Source organism: Coturnix japonica, chromosome 1 (assembly GCF_001577835.2).
Source record: "Coturnix japonica isolate 7356 chromosome 1, Coturnix japonica 2.1, whole genome shotgun sequence".
Lineage (NCBI taxonomy): Eukaryota > Metazoa > Chordata > Aves > Galliformes > Phasianidae > Coturnix > Coturnix japonica.
This window is the reverse complement of record NC_029516.1, coordinates 32,868,601-32,892,933: the sequence shown is the minus strand read 5'-3', so window position 1 is coordinate 32,892,933 and position 24,333 is coordinate 32,868,601. Positions and strand designations below refer to the sequence as shown.

Here is a 24,333-nt window from a genome sequence, read left to right as displayed (position 1 = left end):
CAAACACAGTGCTGAATTAATCTGACAAGTACCTGACATTTTATTTTAGGTACAACGATTCTGGTGCTGTGCTTTTCTTGTGTATCAAATTCACAAAGCTCCCTAGGTGAAATTACCCATGTACTTTCAAAGCTGATTCATGGCTCTTCGCTTGGCATTGAAGACTCAGTCTGGTAAGTAATAATTAGCAGGATAAGTTACAAGAACATTCCAACGTGTCAATCATATACTGTACTTAACTCATATAATTTACAGCTTAAATATCTAAAGGAATATTTTATAGCGCAGGAGCCAGCAGGAGCAATTAAAAGAGGCTTGAATAGAATTCCTCTTCCTCCCATGCCCACAGATTGCATTAGCATGATTTTACTTTGTGAGTTATTACTTGTTTGTGCTGCACTAATTCAAATAGATTATATGAGTTCTGCAGACACTATTTATCTTGTTCAAATGCTGAAGACAATACACAACAGGTTTTATTGCAATTTATGAAGAAGACTACTACAGTGTTTGTTCTGTTTTTTGTCATTACCTATTTGTTTATCAGGTACTGTTTATCTTGTTTTTGATGAAGGACAGCACAGTTAACTTCAGAAAAGTTATGTGTTAGAAGTGACCAAGTCTAGGAAAAAGTACTGGGGTCTCTCTTAGTTCCATAATATTTTTTGCAACTCTGCGTTTTGCTTATTTTTACAACTATTTGATACAACAATGCCAAAATTTAGATTTTTTTTTCTTTCCCCTAACGTGACACATTCATTTATTTCAGAAAAATTAGGCACAACTTCCTTTTAATTCTCAGTTTGTCACTTCACCCCTCAGAATTCAATCAAGTTATTCCTAACTTTCAACTACTGATATGAGAGGGTCTACTAAGCACATAATACTTCACTTACTGGCCCACTACACCTTGTCAACATCAGAAAGGAATTCAAAAGATACCTGAATATAGACAGACTCAAAATACAGGTCTAAAGCCATAAAGGAGGCCATAGGCCACACAGCCAATTGGACTCCTGACCAAGAGGAGTGTAACACACAGCATAGATCATAATATACAAATCAATTGTAAAACTCATTTTCATCAAAACATCCAGTACAACTTCAGTGAGGTTGCTGAGAGTAGAAATGAATTAGGGTCAGCCTGATTTCACTTATGACAAGATACATGCTAAATAACTTCTGCTGGTGTTAATTTGCCCCAACTCAATTCCATAGCACAGGTCTGAAGATTTAACCATTAAACAGCTCTGACAGCACCCACTGCAAATGCATTTCGCTGTGAGCCTGAGTATCCAGAAATGTGTGCTGCATTTGGAGCAGGAAATACACATGCTACATTATCCAGTGCTGAGAGCCCCAGGTACAGGTGAGTGAGCTAGGTCTGGAGCTGGAAGCTATTTTAATCATGGGGGGTGCTCTCAAACAGGCTAATTATTCCTGATAGAGCAGGCTACTGCTATGGATGTATTAATTTCACAAGGAGGGGGCTCTACACAACATTATTTTCTGTGAGGTACAATAGCAGATGTATTTGATATAAACTTGGTATTCCTTAATTGGTTTTAGCTTGGTAAAGGAAATAGCCAAATGTATATTCAACCATGCCAAGGGTTTTCTTTCATCCTAATTGCACTGTTACTTTTACTATACTTCAGTTAAAATTTGTGTATTTGATGAGTTATCTAAAAGTTTCATCAGAGTAAATGATGCTATGCCATATCACAACTACTAGTCTGAATTATTCACATGACTATATTTGCACTGTTGCTTAGCTGAAATAATTATTTACAGAAGCTTCTCTTTATTGTGTGGACAATCCAGTGGGTGCCATATTACCTGCACACTCTTTCATTTGACTTTCTTACCAGAATAATCACATCCCACTCTTTCAGTTGACTTTCTTACCAGAATAATCACTCCTGATCTCTTCCCATCCCATCGCTGCCCTTTCCTTTTAAGAACGTTTTTGAATCAAAGTTGCATCTGATCTAGATTAAAACAAATCCAGCAGGGAAATAAACACTTTTAACGCAAATCAATTCTCTGATCTGGTTCATTGCATTGCTGCTCATGCCACCACAAGAAAAAGTGCAGAGGAGAAACAAATGAGGGAGCTGAAGCGGAACATTTTCTCATTTGACCATGTTGGCTTAGGGGTGGTCTTATACCTTGGATGTAAATACTCTCAATATTCTTCCAGTATACAAAGCCGTGCATTTTTTATGCACACATTTTCCCTTTCTAACAGAACATTCTCCTGGCTGTCTGACAGCCTCTTACAACACCTTCCGCAGAGCTCTGTGCAATGACAGAACTGTCAGATTTGTCACTAGCAAACCGAACACCAAAAGTTCCACACCACAACAAGTGCCAGAGCTGTACATGCAAAATGGATGCAGGCAAAATACTTCACAACTCTTTCTACTGAGATCAGCTGGACTAACACCTAGTTTGAGTGGAGCTAGCAGACTGTGATTCAGACTAAATGATTCCTGTTTCCTTCCTTTTATTTGCAGTGTTTATACAATCTACTGTTTGGCAACCTCATTTCAAGGCCAGTGACCCACCACTTCTTGTGATTGTTACAATGATCTGCAGCAAATCTCTTCAGGATAATGGGCACTGTTCAGCCACAGCCACCGCTATGTCTTAGTTTCAAGTATCAAATACCAGTCTGGGGTCTTCCTGAAGATAACACAAAGCAATATTATAAGACATCAATAAGCAAAACAAACCTTTAACAAATGTAAACCAGCAAGAGTTTGCTAGCAGCAGCTGACAGCAAAGCCATATATAAGCACACAGGTGTGTATATGACATAAGTGTGTTCCCTATACTGCACCTGTCCTGCTTTTTTTCTGAACACAAAATGAACTTTCCAAGATCTCAGTTCTTTTTTCCAGCAATTCCAAATGCCACAAAAATGCTGTAAAGAATCAGTTGTCCTATTATTTACATGACTTACAACTTACAGCACAGCAAATCAATGTCAGCACTGCAGCAGAGCCTGGGGGCAAACACCTGGCTCCACTGATGCTGGGAGCAGAGCTCCCACTGACACTCATGAGAGCAGGACATCTTCCTGCAGTGCCTCGTGCCAGCTTCTATCAACAGGCAGTACTGCATTGTCATGGAAGTAATGCAACAGCACATCTCTGACTGGAGTAGTGATAGGAGCACTGCTGAGTTCACTGGGAAGATTGCTACCTTTTTCTCTTTTCTTTCCTTTTTTACATTTCTTTTTCTAGCCCTTTTATTTTATCATGCCTAAAATCTGTTGAATTAAAGATGGAATGGTAAGCAGAGACAGGTACAGTAATAGCTGCTGAAAATCAATATTATTGTTTTCTCCAAGTATGAGGATTCAGAAAATGTAAGGATGTGGTTTATCTCAGTTTATTTTACTTCCATACTGTTCACCAATAAAGTCTTTATCTCCTTCATTTATTTATTCTCCTTGTAATGGCTGCTTCAGATATTTGGGTACTTATATTTTAATTCTTCATCTATTTCCAAAGCAATCTTTTGGTTCTGGTTGCCTTTCCTTTCCTTCTCCTCACAAGCCTTTGCTTGACTTTTGTCTCATGTAAGGTTCAGCTTTCCCGTCAGCTCTACCAGGAGCACAGAAAGTCCACTCACAATGATCTACACTGTGATAGTCTTTTATGTGTGAAGAATTAACATTTTGGAACTAAAGGCTCAGCCTCTATGACGCTCTGGGAGATGTTCTCAAGGCTTAATTTACCCTCTGATGGCCAAATTGCACAAGTGACGACAACACTGCCTATCTCCTAAGTGGCAGCAACTCTTCCTTACACGGTGAGAAAAAGGATGCCAGCTTGAGGATGACACAGGTGGTAATGAAATATAGGACAGCAATAAAATCAAAGCATTTGCAAAGCAGAAGCAGATCTTGAAACACAGATGCTATCCTATTGCCCGCATTCTCTCGAACCCAGTCAGCCTGGCCTTCTCTCCAATGAGTGTTTAGGGTTGGTGGGACTTGGACTGGTGCAGACAGGTCTGTGTCCCACAGACCTGGTACACAAAGAGACTACCCCAGCCCACAGGCTGGTGCAAAGACTTGCTAGGTGAGGGATTCCCCTCTCAGTCATGGTTTTGGTATTTGGATGGCAACACTTTCACACACTTGCAGTAGACTGAAGATGATGGCAGTGCATGGCTCTACATGCATTAACACCATTGCTATTAAGAGGACCACAGGCTCTGGCAAGTTCTTTTTTCTTTTGTAGCTTTATTAAGTTATTCGCAGTTTTCAGAATCTTCAGAATTTTCATCCCGAGGATCCAGCACAATGCATGAAAAACAACAACCCAAGACTTCACACTATTCAGATCTTAAATTAAAACCCCTTTAACAAAAACATGGTAGCCAAAGGTCTTTTTTTACTTTTTTTTTCCTTACTAACCTGGTCCCATAATGAACATTTTTTAATAAAGACATGTGGTTTGTAAATGAGCTTTTAAATAACCAGAGAAAAGAACAGACATAGAAATGTGTTTTAAAATGTCTGTGGAAAAAGAAGACAGGGCATTATTTTAAGTAATTAAAATCAAAGCTCTGATGATTTGTCTTGTCACATGTATAATGTATGAGGATACTTTTATTTAAAAGTCAGCATTAGAGAAGGAAATGGTGAAATGGTAGCCAATGCTACCATCAATAGCCAATGCTATATAGCAGACAGTCTTTTCTGGGGAATTTTCAATTCAATAAAATTTTCAAACTTGTATTTCACCATTTGCAGCTCACATATTAAAAATCTATTAGCAGAAAGCCTATTGAAAAGCTAACCGTGAGCACAAGAGACTTTTTCTAGAAACACTCCTATTCAGTTCTCATGGCTGAACAAAAGCAGATTGGCACATTTGGTTATATACAAACGCCCTTGAAAGGGACCTTCCCCCCCTTTCCCATAGCCACGCGTTTCAGGCTCTATATGCTGAAGGAAGGCAGTGAAAGGTTTGGAGGGGTGGGGAGACCAAGGCCTTCCACCGAGATCCTTCAAAGTCCTCGTCTTCTATAGTGGGAAGATTTCCCTCTAAATCCCTTTCAATAGCATATTGATGGCTTTGAAAGCTTAAATGGCATTTGTCAACCATCAGTAAATCTTGAAAACTGTTTCTGCAAATAGCCCAACTCTGAGTCTCAGCTTTTCCCATTAATCTGTACATAAGGCCACTGAAGACTTTTTCAGAGCCTAGATAATGCCTGGATTAAAAGGTCCATTCAGAAGGGAAAACTTTAGCATTCACCTTGTGTACATAGCCATTTCACCAGTGGTATTCATGGGTTGTTATTTCAACTCTGCATTTGTCCTGCAAACAAGACATTTTGCCACAAAGACTTGGTAGAGACATTCTTTAGTGAATTACTGAAACCTAGCCCCTCTATTTGTCATGGCTTGTTATTTTTATCAAGTGTAATCAGTTCAAATAGTAACCCCACACTGACAACTTTACAATTACATTACTATTTTAAGAGTGGAAGGTATGTTTCTTCTAATTCAACAATGAAACAGATTAAAGCACAACCTGATTTGCTTCATCTAATGCAACAGTTTAACTTTTCCCTTAATCAGAAGATTTTTTGTTTGTTTAAAGTAAAAGTAAAGATAGAACTCTGTAATAATTGTAGCTCAACATTTTTACTTCCTAATATTTAATAAAAGCTTTATGCATTTGCAAAGTTTAATAACACACACACTTCTATTTAAGCTGTTGTATGACCTATTAATGTTGGTGTTATATCATTTCTGATTTTTATTTTTTTTTTTATTTTTTGCATTTTGCAACCAGTAAGTGATTCCAGTCTGAATGGTACAAAGCATCTAATTATTATTACTATTAAAATAATCAAGATAAAATATTTTTGCATCACAGAAAATAAGAAAAACAGAAACAAAATTGGCCAATGACATAATGCTAGGCAGATTGCTTAATATTAAATTAAAAAACAAAAGAGAAAACACATCCCTGCCAAGTTTCTTCTGGTCCAGATAGATCTCAGCACCTGAACAAATAGACTTTTTCACCATAATGGATCATTTACTGTGAGTGACAAGAATACTCAAACTAGAAATCAGTGGAATTCGGTGGACAGCCCTTACAAGGATACACAGAGATCATCACTCTCTGATAAGGGAAAATCATAATCAAATTTACATATGCATGTAAAATCAAATTTACATCTACATGAACTATACCTGAAGGCCAGTTCTTATATGATCTTCTTTTGTTTACCTTATTATCAACCTATGCAGACAAGTGCCCCCCACTTTTTTTGCTATCAGCTGAAGAGACTTCATACTTTTAAGTATGAGCTGCAGCATGAATGTGGCTGAGCAGATCATCCATGCTCAGCCCAACTTACTGCAAAACTAACCTGACGTGTGCCACACCGCCTAAGCAGCAGAGTTTTTCCAAAACAAAAATTGCACCTCTCCATACTCCAGGTTACTGTGTTAATAATATCACAATAAGGTATCTTGAAGATTTCTGGAGGAACTATGCCACTGGTCTCTTGGCTGACTGAATGTAAACTGGGACAGATTTTTATCTCTGGGCTCCTCTGTGAGGTGCCTTAGGGTATCCTGTCTGTCTTCCAAATACTTTCCACACCATAGGGGATGTGCTTCCTGCACAGATTATTTCTTTTTTACCCAATGGGGATATGTCAGACAACCCGAAGTACCTTAACTTGCATGAGTTAAGTATGTGTGAGCAGCTAAATACTGCACTAAAGAACAGAGAAACAATCTAGTTGGCTAAATATAGAGCCATCTGAAATAGTCTAAGTTATGTGAGATATCCATGATGGCCTGGCAAACAGAACATTACGATCTACAGCAAGACCCACTACCTATTGAAGACACAGTTGAAGATCAGGCAGAATACCCTAAGGCAAATTAAGTGCTATAGTTACTTATGCTTTGGCAACTGCACTGAATTCTGAGACTGGGATTCACACTGTCCTGCCAGGTAAGGTTAGATACAGTGTTTTGCTGATGGCTTCCAGGTGGTCAGAACACAGGCAGAGTTCACACCTCTTTCTGAAAAAATCTGTGTAGATGTTATTCCAAATGCACATTGAATCCTTTGGGATTAGAAATGAGTGGTATCACAGAAGAGTAAAGTGTTCCTTGTAAAACTTTGCCTGTACCACTACAAGAGCTGGATTTCCAGACTGCCATGAGAATGTTATTTAAAAAAAACTTGGCTTTTTAATGGGAGAAGGATGACTTTCAGAACAAAGGCCAGTGTTTTCCTCTTGTAGGAGTCACAGATCCTTTTATTTCCTCACAGTTTTTATTCCAAATAGGCCCACGGCTGAGGAAGCTAACATCTGTGCAGCTCAGAAAAAGGGAAAAGGCAACCTCATCCTTCCTCTGATTTGTGGATAAAGAGCTGTAGGTATCTGCATTCTAACTTCCACTGTACAGAAAATGTGATGTAATTTAAAGTTCTGAGACACAATTGCTACCTCTTCTCCTGGAAGGGCCAGTAGTGCTTCAATGAAAGAATCCACATTTTGTTGCAATTCTTCCATCAATTTTTATTGTTGTGACCATGTTCTCACATTCAAACTAACATAGCTTTTGCGGCTGACATCACATGGGTCAGGATACAAGTACTGCAGATGTTTACAATGCCAACATTTTGTAGAGATAAAAAGTCAACCAGTGTATGAATGACATCATACAGAAATATACTTTTTTTCCCCCCCCTCACAAACACTATTCAGTACATCTTGCTGGCAGGGGAAATTAATTTTCCAAACTCAGTCTTTAAAGGATATTATTTTTTTTAATAGGAGCGTCTTTGAGACAGAACATATGCCCCATTTTTTTCTACCCACACCATAAAATGGTTTCCCATTCATCACAAATAGCTGTTTTTGGTTTTTTTTCTTTCCCTGGAAAAGCTTTTATAGAGCCTACCTCTGTATTTTAACTGTACCTGACACAGTGGATCCACAATCCTGATTATGACTGTGGACTGCAATATAACTGAGACACAAATGATAAATAGAATCCTTATGCTTATCTGACTTTTAAATGTAACTTTCAGTGTATAAAGATGTAGGTGGATGGAATTATTAAGCAGACTGGCTGTAGTTGCCTGCTGAACTACTCGATTCTGAAAAACAGGGAAGCCTGGGGGAAGATGTGATCCCTAACCTTCCTTTAGTACAGTTATATAATATTTCTCTGCATTATTATTACATAGCACAAAAGTATATGTGTAAAGGTGAGGCCCTAAGGTTCATCTTGGACCTGCAATGAAAGGGTGTTTTAAACTCCAATAACCTCCACAAAATACCTTCTATACACTTGTAAGACACATTAGTGAAAGTGAGATAGCTGAGCACTGAACAAAGCAGTTCAATAATTTCTTCTAAGTCACATGTGATGGACAATTTAGAGATCTGCTTACAATAGTAGACAGACAGAATGTCAGACTGTTGATTGGCAGTAAGCTTCCAAAGTGACAGGCACATATATTCTTTGAAGGCTTCTTAGTATAGTACTAGTTAGGCTGGTTAGTAGGCATTTCCAGAACAATCTTCATTTTAAAGACAGGGCTTAAAAGTGGAAGATTCTGTAACCCATGGACTTCAGTAAGATTGTATGAGTGAGAACTGTTTGGGTTAATACTGCAGGACTGTACCCTGGCATTTCATGCTGATTGCATGTTAATGGTTTTAGAGTAAAAGTTAATCTCTTTTCAGGGCATCTTGATTTATTCTTAAATCGAATAGTTGAAGCGAAGGAGAAGAAGAATAACATCTTCCAGAAAACCTAGCTGAGTTCTACCACACCATATGCGTGCACTGGGTTGACAGCCACAGCTAGGCCTGCAGAGCTGCCACCTACATGAATCAGGAGTCAAGGTGTCCAGTAATTTGGGTTAGGCTATGGCTTTTTTGCTTTCACTTTGTGGGATTAAAAACTCTCATTTATAAGTCTTATGTCAGCAGCAGATCCAACCTTTAATTAACCACTGAATTATTCTACAATGACTATGGAGAAAAACACCAAAATACCTTGGGAAATCAAACAGCATCGTTACAGAATGACAGACACACTGTTTATGAGGGATAATTCTTTCCCATAAAGGAGAACAGAATCTAAATATTCCAAAACTCAAGTTAAACTGATCTTCAGAAACTATTAGCTGCACAGCGTTACAGATCACAGTGTACAATGATACCCTGGCCCACAAAACCACCTTAATCAGGGCCTCTCTCTTATGGCACCATCCTATTTTCAAGGAACAATGCTTTCAAATGAGCCGAAAAGATGTACTTTGCTCCCACCATTACAATTTCTGCTCTTCCTTTCTTCACCCTTTTCAAAAGCATGAAAGCATTGGATTGCTAATTACTTTTATCCAGCCTATAGGAAAATTAGTTTATCTTCCCGATCAAAGCAAATTAGGCAGATCATGGCTGATTAGAATGCAACAGTAAAATCTCCATACTTTCTATTCCACCCCCTTTTCTCTCAGAAATGGGGCCTGTGTCAAATATGTAGGTATTTCCCACGGCCGGTCTGGACTCTGTTTCCAACAGGCCCTGAGGCTGGGACAATGGTTCTTACACAGACACTGAAGTTCTTTAGTTCAGTCATTGTGCACGGAAAGAACTGGTAACCCCTCAGTTAGCATTTGATGAAACATCTAGATTTACATATTTCCCTAATTGCATTTTTTGAATGTGAGTGAGATTTATCTGACCAGAGTTAAATGCTTCCTTTATTCTACCACCCAAAATACAAATCTACACACTGCAGGCAGAGTTGCATTTACTTCTGATCCCATCACTTCAATTTTGGTTTTCGCTATAGTGGGACAAAGCACCGTCTACCTTTACTTCTCATAGCACAACCTAAAGAATGACTTGGCTGGATGCTTTCAAGGTGCCTGCTACATTACATTGCAAAACTGGATGTTACTCCTTCTAAGTAATTGCTTTAAGCAGCACTTCCTACCATTCAAGAATCTTACGATTCACTTTTTGCCTTTCATAACTAGTTTCCCTTCAACTTGTGTTCTACGGCTTTAACACATGAAAGCCAAGCTATACCGCTACTTTATTTATAACCAATTACTATAAATTAACAGTAAATCTCACATTTAGCTCCATTTAAACATCACTATGCAGCTGCCCATTTGAAAATAAAATGGTTGCCTTCTTTCACTTCAGTGGGCACAATACAAAACATCCATTGAGCTATTCCTTTATTGCAGCTGCCAATGCCCAGCCGACTTTTAACAAACCAACCAAGCGGAATAACAATGCAGCTGCAACATTTTATGGTATTTCTGTTAGTTCTCTTTTGAGACTGAAGGTGTTAATTAGGAATCAAAGAATACAACCCTGCCAGCTTTCTTTCACAAGCTATGCACTGGCCACTGCAGTTTTCAGAAGAAAAATAAATCTAATAAAGGGACAAAAATGTTGTTTGTCACACCAGTAACGTGTATTTAAGACCCTTTGATCATGAGCTTTTTATGTAGTCTTGTCAGACAGGCTGAAAATATTTTTTTCCTCTCTTTTCTCCTTTCTTTAGGCTTTTCTGAATACTGATTCTAGGGTTGTCTGGCAAGGTGAAAAACCCGATAGGCTCTGGAATGCTCTACAGGTTAAAATGGCTTTGCTTAGCAAGCCAGCCTTAAATCAGAGCAAATCAAATCAAAACTGTTCATTTTTTTGATTCAAGTGTAAATTGTTTTGAAACACAGATCATCTGTTCATATTATAAAGCTTACTAGTTCCATCTGTCATGTAGTATTTCAAGCACTTTAATGGTTGTATGCGTTTAACATTAATGTATCAATTATTTTGTGGAATCTCATTTTAAATTCTCAAACATGAGAGTTTGCTGGAAGTTGTAAAGTATCCATTACATGCTTTTTTTTTTTCATGTGTACCATAAGACATACATATGCTATATTTTATTTACACTTACTAACTGTAATCGTATTAGAGTATCATATATTCAAAGGCAGCAGCATGAAGTCATTACCTTTAATCTTTAGTCAAAGTTAAAACCTTAAAATAGGTTTATGAAGTTAGCACAACTGAGAATTAGTCAAGCTTGCTAGCTTACGCAGCAAGAGCTTTCACTCTTGCCAAAATCGTGCCAAAATCCATTAATCCTGCCAGAGAATGGCAGAAAGAAGTTCTGCTTGTTGGTTTAATACTAATGAAATGTACGTGCTTTTAAGACTACCTGCAGTCTTCTGAATGGCAAAACAAATAAAGTCAATTTTAAGAAATACTTTTTGTAACAGAATATATAGCAGTTTTCTTTGCTTTAAACACCATGTAGGAGAGCCAAAGCTACAAAATACAGCTTTGCGCATATTGTTAGACTTTTAATGCAAATCCTTATCATGTTATATATATAAAATATATATAAAATGTGATTACAAAATATATTTGGTACAAGCTTGATTTATACTCTTTGTTTCCTGATATAGCTATGCACATTCTCTTCTGGTTCCATCAGCACAGAATCTCCTCATACAAAAGCAGAAAAAAACAAAATACTTTTTTTGTAAGCTGTGAAGAGTTACAGATTTAGGATTTCCTAGAAAGACAAGTTTCCTATGAAGAAGAACAATATAGATGGAGAGGTGCTCCAAGAAAAAGGGCCTCCCAAGGTGCCAGAATGTGTCCACATCAGCAGGTCTTCAAAGAAAGCACCAGTCACATTTAAACAATATAAATTATAAAAAGTAATGTAAAAATAAATATTCAAAGTCCCAAATATTTGTCAGAACTTCTTTCCCGATCTGCATGCCAGCACACAAATATATTTGTGTTCTACCAAATTCAACTTGCAAAGGCAATCTTCTGATATCCATTCTTCGTCTTATCTGCTAACATCATAAAAGGGAGGTTAAATTCAGACAGAATAGCTAGAAACTTCTTATAAACAATCTCTTCCTAGATCTGGAATTGTAAGCTGAGAAGCTTGAGTAAGCTATTAGCTTTCCATTGTAAGGCATCTCCTTCCTATTTTAATAGTTTCAAGATTGAAGGGATAAAGATCTTAAAAGCAGTACTGGCACTTACAGATGCAAACAGCAAACACTGGGAATGGATCTGGTACTGGGTAGATAGTATGGAGGTAATAGTCCCCACATTTGTATTACTTGATGTCACACAAGTTACACCATAATCTGTCATTCCTTCCTAACACAAAATAAGTAGGTCTGTATCTGTGTTCAAAATGACACCATTGCCTAACATATTAGAATACATGATACATTGGCGTCTAATTAATCTAACAGAACTAATCTATCTAATAGAACAACAAAAGTAATTTTCCTTTGTCAAAAGGAAATATTCAGATACTGAGAAAAATTACGATGACTTCTATCTCTTTATATATTTTACATTTCATATTGAGGATAAGAATTTATAAGCTTCTGTACATTGCAGCTGAAGTAATTAACAAGAAGATACAAGAATTTACATTGGCCTGCATTTGTTTGTCTCCTGAAAACAGACAATACTATGTGTAATAAGTCCAACCATTTTAACAGAGACCTTTGTCTAGAAACAAGCAAACCTTGTTGGGTCTTCTACTTATGGTGGTTTAAGAGCATAGATTCAAGTCTGTTAAGATTCAAGGAAAGCCAAGGATTTCAACTACAGAACTAAATCAATAGATCTGGCAGATAATGTTCATTTTTAACAGAACTTAGGAACTATGAATCACTGACTTCTCCCAGCTGTGGATCAGCGTGAATGCAGCTAACGCACCTGTCAGCACCAGGCTGGCAGTGGTACATGACAAACACCTTCAGAAGCTGATGGAACAAATTCATGTTCCTGCCTGACAGTTCTGAAACGTGGAGCTGCTCCTAGGATAGCAATGGGATAAGCTGCCTTTAAGCATATTCTATTTTCTCTGTAAATTGTATTGCTGTCCTAAGTAACCTACATTGGGTAGGAAATAAGCCTGTATTCATTTTCTCTCTCTCTTTTTTTTTTTTTTTTTTTTTTTTTTTTTTTTTTTTTCCTTTTTTTGATAATGGTTTATCAACAGTATTTCATGGTCAATCTTGTTCTTTCGTTTCTCTAGTTAGAATTTTTAATCCACCAATTACATGTCTTATGTTAATACTCGAATATATTATACAAATGCAATTTGTGCTCTGAGTGCTTTATAGCAATTTTACATTAGTGTATGATCCCATTTTTACTAAATCCAATGGTCAGAGACAACCTTGTCAGCAAGATTATAGTTAATATTAAATAAATAAAAATGTTGTCAGGAAATAGGATTCATGTTTTTACACGAGCTGTTTTATCTATTCAGATACATCTTGATATAGGATTGAGTTCGAATTCATGAATGTTGAAAGGACTCCTTTCTCCACACTTAGATCCTCATGCACTGAAATCATAGAGCCTCAGAATCTTTTGAATTGGAAGGGACCTTTAAAGGCCATCTAGTCCAAATCCCCTGCAGTGAACAGGGACACACAGTTAGATCAGGTTGCTCAGAGCCCTGTCCAGCCTGACCTTGAATGTCACCAGAGACAGGGCATCCACCACCTCTCTGGGCAAACTATTTCAGTGTTTCACTACTTGTATAATAAAAAACCTCGGCCTCAACTATTTCTTCTTAATTGCCCTGATGTTTTAGAAACTATTCAAAACTCTTTTAATTAGAAGTGAGAAACATATATGTATTACATCATTAACATACTAAAGAATGATACACTCTGAAACACCATTGTAGAATCACCATAGTACACAACTTCAAAGCCTATTTTTTCACTGTCACTACTGAGAAGTTCCACCTCCATCAATTTCAACTACATCAATAATTCTGCCGTAGTACATAAAGAAAAATTCTGAGTTCCCTTTGTTCTGTGTCATCCTCCCCACCTGGAGCAGCCCTGGGCTGTTTCTTTCAGGTCAGCTTACGCAGCAGTGAGCCACGTGTTCCCAAAGTGCACCCGAGGTCACTGCAGTAGCAACAGGCCTGCTCTAATTGCACCCAAGGGGACCAATGCAGGAGTTTGCCTGTCACACTGCTGAACACCTCAGCCTGTCTAATAAGCCAGGAGCTGCTCCATGAGTCAAAAAGTCTGCAAACATACCAGGTGTTTGTCAGACAGAGTCACACTTGAGAGTAATGGTCTGAGGCATTTTATTGTGATGGACTTTGTGGCATGGAGGCGCACTCAGATTAGTGCCTAAACTTGGCAGTAAATGTTAGATTACCAAATGTTTTATATTCTTGAATTGCTTCTGATGAACAACACTATGTTGCTGTCAGCAAACAGCAAATAGAAGGCATGGTGCACCTCTGATTTTGTTTCACACTGTTGCAGCTTGATATGTATTTTGTTTATCTTTAATGTTAGTAATGGTTTTACTGACTGAATGAACAGAGGCACAGTGCTGTGCTGCTAAGAAGTTTTTCTTTTATGTCTTCCTGTTATTGTTCTCTTTCAGCTAGGACAGCCAGCCATTACTGAATTCATACCATTACATGATGATACACTTATTTCCTTACGGTCTAATCTTGATCAGAACAACCACCTTAATGCTATCTTATAAAAGCTGGGAACGTTTTTAATGGAAGCCCTCAATGCTGTGATAAACAAAACCACTAATGAATATACTTTACAATTAATTACTCTCGTTGTGTTCTCAGGCAATTATTCATTCACCAAATATGAAAAACAAATCTGTTTGCATACTCAACACACAGTGATATTTGGATAAAGATTAGACTCACTGTGACCCAATAGAGTGTACTACAGTAGAGCTAACTGACATTCCGGGAGCTCAATTCATATATTCACAAGGAGATGCTGTTTTAGCTTCATCGGGAACTGAACTGGTTCATAATTAGTTTTCACAAGCCCTAATCAGAGCAGATTAAACTAGTGGCATGTTGACAGCATGCAGCATTTCCCCTATATGCTTCCCACACAGAGATATAAAACTGAAAATAATACTATCCAGCGAATTTGGATATTGCAAATTCTTTATGAAATCTGATGCTCTTACAGCAGTGCCCTATGGTCAGACAGGCAGGAACACAGAGCTACATGCCTGCAAGATGCTATAGTTGTGATAGATGATAAATGTAGAAAACAGAGCACATCTGGCTTCAGGTTTACAGGATTCTTCACAGATGACTGGAGATAGCCATTAAAGACTGAGGCCCCGATATGTGGACAAATGTGATTTGATAACTCTAACTGGTGGGATAATATCTGTCCATAAGAAATATAATGAAAGCATTGTAGTGCGATGTAAGCATCCTCTGCTACCCTCCTTACCATCTCTGGCCTTTAGGCAGACAGGATGTTCCATGATGTTTATTGTGCCCTTTATTTTCACATCTTCTGTCTTAACCAGAAATGTTCTGGCACTCAGCAGTTCACACTACTCTCTGTATGTACAGAGAACAGGTCAGATGAGTAGACTATATGCTGTGAAACAGCTTTTCCATATGCTGTTCTCAGCACTACGAGCTTTCACTGTCATTTCTCAGTATTGACCATGTGGACACCTAATCTTGTTCCCAATTGCACTTTCACAGTGCCCCATACTCAAAACAAACAGCAGCACAAAGACTTTTCACCCCACCACAACCATACTTATGTGTTACTTCCAGTAGGTCCAGGTAGTCACACACTTTTCAGGTAATAATTATGCCAAGGTAACTGTGCCCTACAAAATCTTATTGCTGACACCTGGGACAAATGAAAACTGTGATCTCCATTCCTGCCACTTCTCCCAGTGGTTTAAAGTTGGTTGAGCTGCCTGATGAGAGGCACATTTCACTGCTCCACGGCTCCAATACAGACAGATTCCTGGGCTACCTGCTGCTTCTCTCTTCACAGCGCACATTTAACGCCTCTGTTAATCCCTCTGAAATAGTGTGTGCCTGTTGCAGGTTAAATTCCATATACTGAAGCTTTATCCAGGGACACCACAGGACTGCAATTTACTACCTGAGACCTTTGTCAGGTCACAGGGTTGAACCTGCACTTCTTTTGGCCTTTTTCCAAATCCTTGTCTTTGTACAACTTCAGCATGAGTGCAGGCAATACTTCCAAACATATGGATCCTGCATTTTTTTTGTCAGCAGGTCAAATATTGCTTTCAGATGCCTGCGTAGATTTTACTTGTTCCAATAAGAATCATATATATCACTGATTTGAGACCACATAAGCAACCATGAGCAAAACTGAAAGGGAGATGTACATACACACACACAAAAATCCTCTGGGATTTCACCTTATTTTACCATGTCATACTCATAATTAGCACTTCATTACATGTTTTTAATCTATAGATCTCCAGCATTTATCAGTCACTACCAAATTAGTTAAACTCAGATGTAGATAGTTGTCTCACCCATAAAGTAAGATTACTGAACTGCTGTATGACTTGCTCGAAGTTGTAAATTACTTATGACCATATTCAGCAGCAGAACCTAAAGGTCTTGCTACCTGGATCCTGGCTATATCTATCTGATCACATTCCCTGTTTGCAGGAGCAGTTCCTTCTCTTTCCTCATGCTTCCAAAATGGCAACCTCTGTGAAGCAGGGCATTAAAGAAATGCTAAACTTTTTGGGCTAAGAGACCGAAAGGCAAGTTACTCATCAAGGTAGTTTACAACAGGTAAATTTCAGAGATGGGTGAGAGAGAGCTTTGTCTTATCTTGTTTCCTTTGCCAGCTATGACCTACTTTTCCCCACAGAGTACACAGAGACTCATTTACAAACTCAGTGAATGCCAAATCAGTGCAGTTACACTTCTCTTAGTGCTGACATCATCTCACATCTGCTCTCTCATTCACTAAGACTAGCATTTATATTATCGCAGGATCCAGTAGACATGGTGTAACTGGCATCATAAGATGCTTACTGCTGCAGAAACAAGAACTAGGGAAGTTTTATTTCCGTCAAACACTGGTGCTGTAACTGTTTAATCCTCCAACAAAATGCATTGAAGTCTTTGGTAAATGAATTTGTAGCAAAATTTGTAGCAAAAAACATAACCAAAATAGCACTAATAGTATTAGCACTAAACAAGCAGAACTGAACACCATCTTTACACTCCCTTCATGAACAGCACCAAGAAACTACTGAACAGGTTTTACTGTATCTATAAGCACAACAAAAATTCTTAAGATGAAAAGGGTTCAATTTATACACAGTCATTATACAGATTAAGTCTAAATTCCACAAATACTTCTGCCTTACTCAAACACTTAATACTTAAGTGACATTAGTAAGCATTATTAAGTACACTTAATAGAAAAAGAAACATTTATTCAAGCTTCTGCAAGAGACTTTGTGTGACGGAAGCAGCATTTCTTTGTACTGTAAGGTGCCGAAATGCTTTGGGCACACTGGTAAAAAAGTATCTACACATTTGCCTGCCTACCCACACACAGCCCTACATGCAAAAGTGTCTTATCCACAGCCAAAGTGATTCCTGCCTCTCTTGAAATATACCACATAAAGTATTTCAACAATATTTATAAAAAATCTATCCATAAAATTGCTTACTTGCAACAAAATAGTTCTCTTCTCATTAAATTACGTACACATTTTACATAAAACTTATTAAAGAGAGGGAGGGAAGGAGGGAAGGAGGGAAGGAGGGAAGGAGGGAAGGAGGGAAGGAGGGAAGGAGGGAGGGAGGGAAGGAGAGAGGGAGGGAAGGNGAGGGAAGGAGGGAAGGAGGGAAGGAGCGGAAGGAGGGAAGAGAAAAGGAGAGGAAGGAGGGAAGGGAAAAAGGAGAGGAAGAAGGGAAGGAGGGAAGGAGGGAAGGAGGGAAGGAGGGAAGGAGGGAAGGAAGGAAGGAGGGAAGGAGGGAAGGAGGGAAGGAGGGAAGGAGGGAAGGAGGGAAGGAGGGAAGGAGGGAAGGAGGGAGAGAAAATGCAGGCTTTTTGTTTATTTATAATACACCTAATGCTTTAGGTTGTGCAATGAGACAGTGTGGAAGAACACTGCAATAAAACTATGCACGCAAATGAAGGTGAGAACTGCTTTAAAATTACACAAGGCTTTGCTCCTACAATCACGTTCACGTGTGATTTCAGTGGAACCACTCCTGACACTACAGTTAAGTATCTGGATAAGTATTTGCAGGACTGAAGCCAAATTATACAATTGGGCCCAAACTAAGAGTCCATTTGTTACCAATAAAGTCTTATTTTGGGAGTGGTTGATTATGACAATTATCACTGCTGGATTACACTAAGCTTTAGAATAGATTACTTTTGCAGCATTATCTAGATAGGACACTGCTCTTTCCTAAAGGTGGACATTATTGCTGTGGCCACTGATCCCAAAACCTAAAGCTCATAGCTAAAAAAGTGTAATAAAGCATAGCAAAATCATCAGTCTAAAGGTGATACAGAATGTGCTGGCTCTGAAAAGGCCATATCAAGATGGGGACATCCTGTATTAGTTCCTAGGGGTCTGCACTGCTATCCCATTCCTTTACTGTTCAGAGTAACAGGTGGTAGTTGTACCTAATTATGGTGGTTGTACATTGTACCAGTGGGCTCATGCTCTCCCAGCTTGAATACTTGCTTCTTTCCGAGCAGCAGCTGATAGATCTTTGTACAGTTTTCATCTAAATCTCCATTCCAAGAGAGACAAGAGGACTGTACTCCTTCAGTGCGCAACAGTGATACCACTTCAGACCCTACCCCTCTCCAGCTACATTTATTTCTTTTACGGTTCTCCAGTCATTAACCTTCTCACACCTGATCAGCAGAAGAGCACAGACATTACTCAGGCCTCCTCAGCAAACAGTACAGAGCGTGTAGCATAAGGATTTGCCACTTGAATTGCTAAATCTCTGAGGAGCAAGCATGCTTTGATCACATCTCGTTCTTTTTTAAAGACGTTAGGGTATTTGCTTTGAGCTGAAGTCTAAAGCTGTTTTGGTATGTCAAAAACACCACATCATGTTCTGCCCTCAGTCAGTTTACTCAGAGCCAAAGGAACCACACCTTATTTACCATGATTTTTACTGAGAAAAGAATCAGATCTGCTGGACAGTTCAAGGAAGTAAGCGAAGGAAAATACCATAAATTGCATTAATCGAGAGCACTTAAATGACCAACAGAGAATTAGGAAAGCAGTGCATGTGGATGAAATATTATCTTTGGCCAGCAAACACAGAAGAAAAGAAAGCAATTTAGACAGCAAAACTAGTAGCAATTTTACACATTTGGAAGACAAATCATGTTGGAGCAAAGACTGGGTTAACAAGGGAGCACTTGAGGGAAGTCTAATCTCTGCTGGCATGCTGGCTGGGAAGGTCAGCCTGGAGCACGCGTTCCCATCTGGAGTCGGGCCCCCTCTGCTCGGCCAATTGTCCTGTGCACTTCAGACACCAAACCGAACTGAAGGTGCCTCCACCCTGCCAGCTCCTTGTATTCTACCAGCTTAAAGACAGCTTCCTTTTCTCTGTCAATTTATGCAGCATTTCCACACAGTAAATGCTAAGAAGGAGAGAGGTAGCACGAGCGCCTTTTTCCCCCTCTGAGCAGCACAAGGCTGTTCAACCTTTATACTGAGAGCAGTGTAAAGAGTTAATTTGAGCACTGTATTCTCAAGTGTGAAGAGCGACACTGTCAAACTCAATCTAAATTACTTCATAAAGAAACTAACTTTGAGTTGACACGTTAGGTTTTGAAATTTAAAGCAAGCCCCTTGGAAGCTGATGAACAGGAACGTTAAATAGGTTGTTATTTCCCTGGTTTTCATGCATCTCTGGTTTACCTATGCATATATTTTATGTCTCTATACAGACCATTGACACGAGTAGAGAGGAAACGTCTTGTTTTTGTCACAAAAAGGGAATGTAACACTAAATTCTAAACCCAGAATCTGGATTTACCTTCATCTTTATCTAGGACGAGGCTGAGATTATGACCTGAAACCACGTGCCAAACATTTCAACTAGAAAGGAGAAAAATTGGTTTAGCAAGTTTGTAGCTATGTAAAGAAACACTTGCTAAGGAAAGGCAGGCATTGGTTTCCCTGAAACACTGTAGTCATTCCCATAGAACGCTACATGACCAGGCACACAGAACTTGAGTTTGCACTGCAGTATTAGAATGTGATAATAAACCAGGGCAAAATTACCCCAAAGAGTCTGGCTTCACCTTTTCTATATTCCCAACACAGAAGCCACTGTCTCATTTCAAAAGTGCAGATAATTTATGCAAATGTACTTTTTAACATTTAAAGATAAATATTTTTTCTCCTAGAATTGTCTCTTTTATTTTTTTGGGGTTCTCTTAGAAACTTTCAAAGACCCTCAAAAGCTTTGAGTGGGCTTTACAGAAACAGTTACTATTAAATACAACGTTATGGAAATGAATGAAACAGGAGGCCAAAGTTTATCCGAGGAATACATTATAAACCTTATTATATTCATAGGTTTGACTGCAATACTGTCAGTGTTAACATAGTTTTTAAAAAGAATATCTTTTTAATGAGTGATTCCTATAAGGGATTAACAATGATGAGAACCAGATTTTTCTAAATGTTACTATGCAGATTTACAGTGTACTCAAAATTAGCATATTTAAAATGCGATGAACACTTATCCTAAAATAACGTATTGAGTAAACCATGATGGAAAAGGTAACACACCATATCCTGTGCTAGTTACACCTGTATGCACGTACATCTATATCAATCCAAGATTTTAACATTATGAAGATATTCCACTTAAGAATTGTTCCTCTTGTTAAGGGCCTCATGGAAAGTTTCTGATCTTGAAGAACACAGCAGCTGAACTGACAGACAGCACTGGCATTTATGATTGATTTTCTTTTCTGTGCTACCCAACCACATAACAAAGACCCTTAGAATCATTAAATACTATATTCTGGACTGTCATTACAAGAGATATGAAACAGTTTTTTTTTTCTTAATATACTTGTCATATTAAATATTCTTAAGCAGGAGTAGGCAAATCATACGCTATTTTTAATGAGCAGTTATGTAGGAGAAATAGGCTGAGCCTGTGGTTAAAGAATGGAGTTAGGATAAGGCATTCTGGCTTTAATTACTGACTTTGTCATAAACTTTAACTTTGAGCAAACCCTTCTTTGCCTCAGTTTTCCACATCACAATAAACGGTAATAATACTTCACTAACTCACAGGCTTGGATTGAGAATTAATGAGGTCCCATGTGCCACGGACTTGTAGATCCTGGCTTCATCTTTTCACTGCGTACTGATAGGAAAGTGACATGTTCTTAATTTGAAACAGAGACTCGGTGCTGCCCTTCACCAGCACATGGAATTCACATTAATGTCAACAGGAATTGCGTTACATACACTGAGTACATTATTTAGCCTAGAAGCAAATGAAGAAATGGCAAGAAACTCCTGGATTCTCCTGGTCTGTACTTAAAAAGTCTAACAGTTCATGGCAGCAGATACAAAACCATCAATGAAATGATTTTTGATGGGGAAACAAGGATTGAAACTTTGTATGAGAACACGGAAACAGGTACAGCTGTAGACTACATTTGGCTTTAATGCAAAGAGCACCTTCATACAAGAAATGGAATCTAGCCACCATGACATATCGTCATCTGTACACATATTGTCCCAGCACAATATCCAGCATACAACAAGATATCATTATCTTCTTTGTTTTTTCCCTATGCAAGTGCCTTCGATGAGACATTAACGATAGAAATTCAGGGAAAAAACTCCAAACAAACAAACAAAAACCCTACAAAAACACAACCTTAGTATAAGGTAGTATTACCACAGGCAGTTCCTATAGGGGAATCTGCCACAGAAGATGTTCTTTGCTGGAAAGAGAGTTAATTTGAACATGAAGCTTTAAACTCTCCTAAAGCAAAAAATGTCACAGCCCAAAAGGACATTTCTGTTGTGTTCAGGACACAAAACCAAAGGCAAAAGAATAAATCAAGAAGCAATCAGTTGGGCACCATGAAACTTAAGGAGGGAAACATCTCTATAACGAGCAGGCATGTTTTAAAATTTACCATTGCTTAGCCATCTAAAGAAAATGAGTCTTGGCAGCTCTGTACAGAAGGCAGGCAGGAGCTACAGCTCTGCATAATTAGGCAATAATTAATCAATCCAAGAATAACAGCCTTGTAAGTGTGGGTGCACCAGTGCATGTGCCAGTCTTTTGCCCACTTGACTACTGCACTGCATGCAAACAGCCTGGGTCATTTAGAAGCCTGTCTGCCCCGCAGTGGAATTTTTACACTTCAGGGTACACGCTACTGAGCAGAACAGAATCCTTGACTGGAGAAAGACATTCCCCACTAAAGGACAAGAGGGTTGAAAAAACAAAAGTGTGGAGCAGGTCATAAAGCAGCTTAGAAGCAGGTTGCTGGAGACACACAGCTTTTGAACAGCAGACATCCACAGCAGTGGTGGTTTGACATCATCACGCATATTTATGTTCTCCTTTTCTTCATAAAACAGTCAAACAGTAGGATCTCAGAAGTTTATTATTATTATTATTATTTCCCTGTTTTAGCATTCCTACAAGCAGTACTGAGTTTAGAGGATCTACTTCTTGACACAGGACATGTACAGCTTAAATACGTACGCTGTTATACGTTCATTACTTATCTTTCTTGTAATGACTTTCCAAAGCACGAGAAAGCATTGAGTCCTGTGCATGCCCCAAATCCTCACCTGCTGCTTGAGAAACCAGTGAAAAATGATGCGCCCATCTTAAAGACTGCAGTTCAGTTGTCTGTAGCCAAAGTTCTCTCAATCAAGCTCTCCCCTAACACACTATTCAAGCTATATTGGTTGCATTTCATTTCTACCTTGCCTATGTTGTCACGTCTTTCATTTCTAGCCGAGTGCCACCTGCCCGCCGCTCTCAGCCGCTAACCGCTGTCACACCGGCAGCAGCCGCAGCTCAAAGCGCCGTCCCAAAAAGCGAAGGTGGAGATAATATCCCCGCGGATCTAATCGAGTTTTCGCTTTTAATTACCCTCCGAATGGCACATCGCACTGCGATCCCCTACGGACACCGGAGCGCCCATAAACGCTTTACGGCCCGCCTGGCACTTATGGAAGTCGCCCCCTCCCGTCCCGCACTTACAGGTAGGAGGTGAAGGCGCTGAGGTTGGCGGGCACGGCCGTCAGCCCCATGTCGGAGCAGTCTGCTCGGAGCAGCATGCCCTCCTGCTCGCAGCGGCACGGCGCAGGACAACCCCGAAGGCGCTGCCCGCTGCCCCGCGCCCCCCGCCTCAGCGCGGGCAGGCAAAGCAGGAGCAGGAGGAGGAGGAGGGCGCGGGCAGCGCGGGACGTCGCCATGGGTCCCGGCTGGGCTCGTGTAGCAGCTGCGGCCGCCGCGCCGCTGTCTGTGGTAGCATCTCAGCTTACACGCTGCTTTAAAGCCCTGCGGCCGGCACCGCGCGCCCGCTGACGCCGCCCCAGCCTTGCCCGCCGTAGCGCGGCGGCCCTGCCCGCGTCGCCGTGCGAGAGAGCGGGCGGGCGGGGAGAGGCGGGAGGCGGGGGGTACCCGGGGCGGGGCGGCCGCGGCGCCTCAGGGCTCAGGGCGGGAGCTCCCTCAGGGCAGCGGCTCCACTCGGGGCAGCGGTCGTGAAATGGCGGTTGCCCCCCTTCTTTCCCTCTTTTCTTTAACGTCAAAACCGAGGGAGTGGCGAGGATGGCAACATTTTGAGCCTTTTTTTTTTGTTGTGCCACATCGGTGTTGTGGTTGTTCTTTTTTTTTGTCCCCTTCCTAATCACGCTTAGGACTCGCAACCGGATTAATAACCGAGTTCCAGCCCAAGTCTTGTTTAAACTGGTGGCTGGATGGTTGGTCAAGCTGCTTGCTGTGCACTGTGGAGGATTAGTCAAAGGTTTTCAGCTATGCTGATTCTGAATCTACAGTTAAGTCTGAAAAGGCTGGCAAAATACTGTTTCCTACATACCACCCAGGTTATAATCCCTTTTCCCACCTCTAGACAATCACTGGATGCAACCTGAACAGCAGAAGGACTTTGCACTGGAGCTCAAGTGATCTATTTAAGCTAATAAAGAAGGAATATACTATCTTGATTTTTAGACTGAATGCTTTGTCAGTTTAGGCCTATGGGCTGGTGGGAAGCTTTCCCTGAGCATCACCTTATTCTCAGCTAATGAGAGCAGTCATTGAAAGCACAGATTTACAGGAAGAAATGGCCAAGTAGAAAAATTATGCATGAATCAGTGTGCAGTGGGCTGATCTTTTCCACCCCAAATTGCAGTCTTCCCTCATTTCTGCAA

General features: G+C 39.7%; 1 protein-coding gene and 1 long non-coding RNA gene across 2 annotated transcripts in view; one reads left to right on the top strand and one right to left on the bottom strand.

Moving 5' to 3' along the window:
* Nucleotides 1-23,376, bottom strand: part of LGR5 (leucine rich repeat containing G protein-coupled receptor 5) — a 79,013-nt gene extending 55,637 nt beyond the window's left edge. The window contains exon 1 of the mRNA XM_015855892.1: nt 23,162-23,376. Coding sequence (XP_015711378.1) covers nt 23,162-23,376 — 215 coding nt within the window. The remainder of the gene's footprint in view (nt 1-23,161) is intronic.
* Nucleotides 15-3,450, top strand: LOC107310343. The gene is made up of 3 exons (XR_001553564.2): nt 15-173; nt 1,219-1,369; nt 2,520-3,450. It is a non-coding gene; the product is annotated as an uncharacterized LOC107310343 (long non-coding RNA).
* Nucleotides 23,377-24,333: the final 957 nt, after the last annotated feature.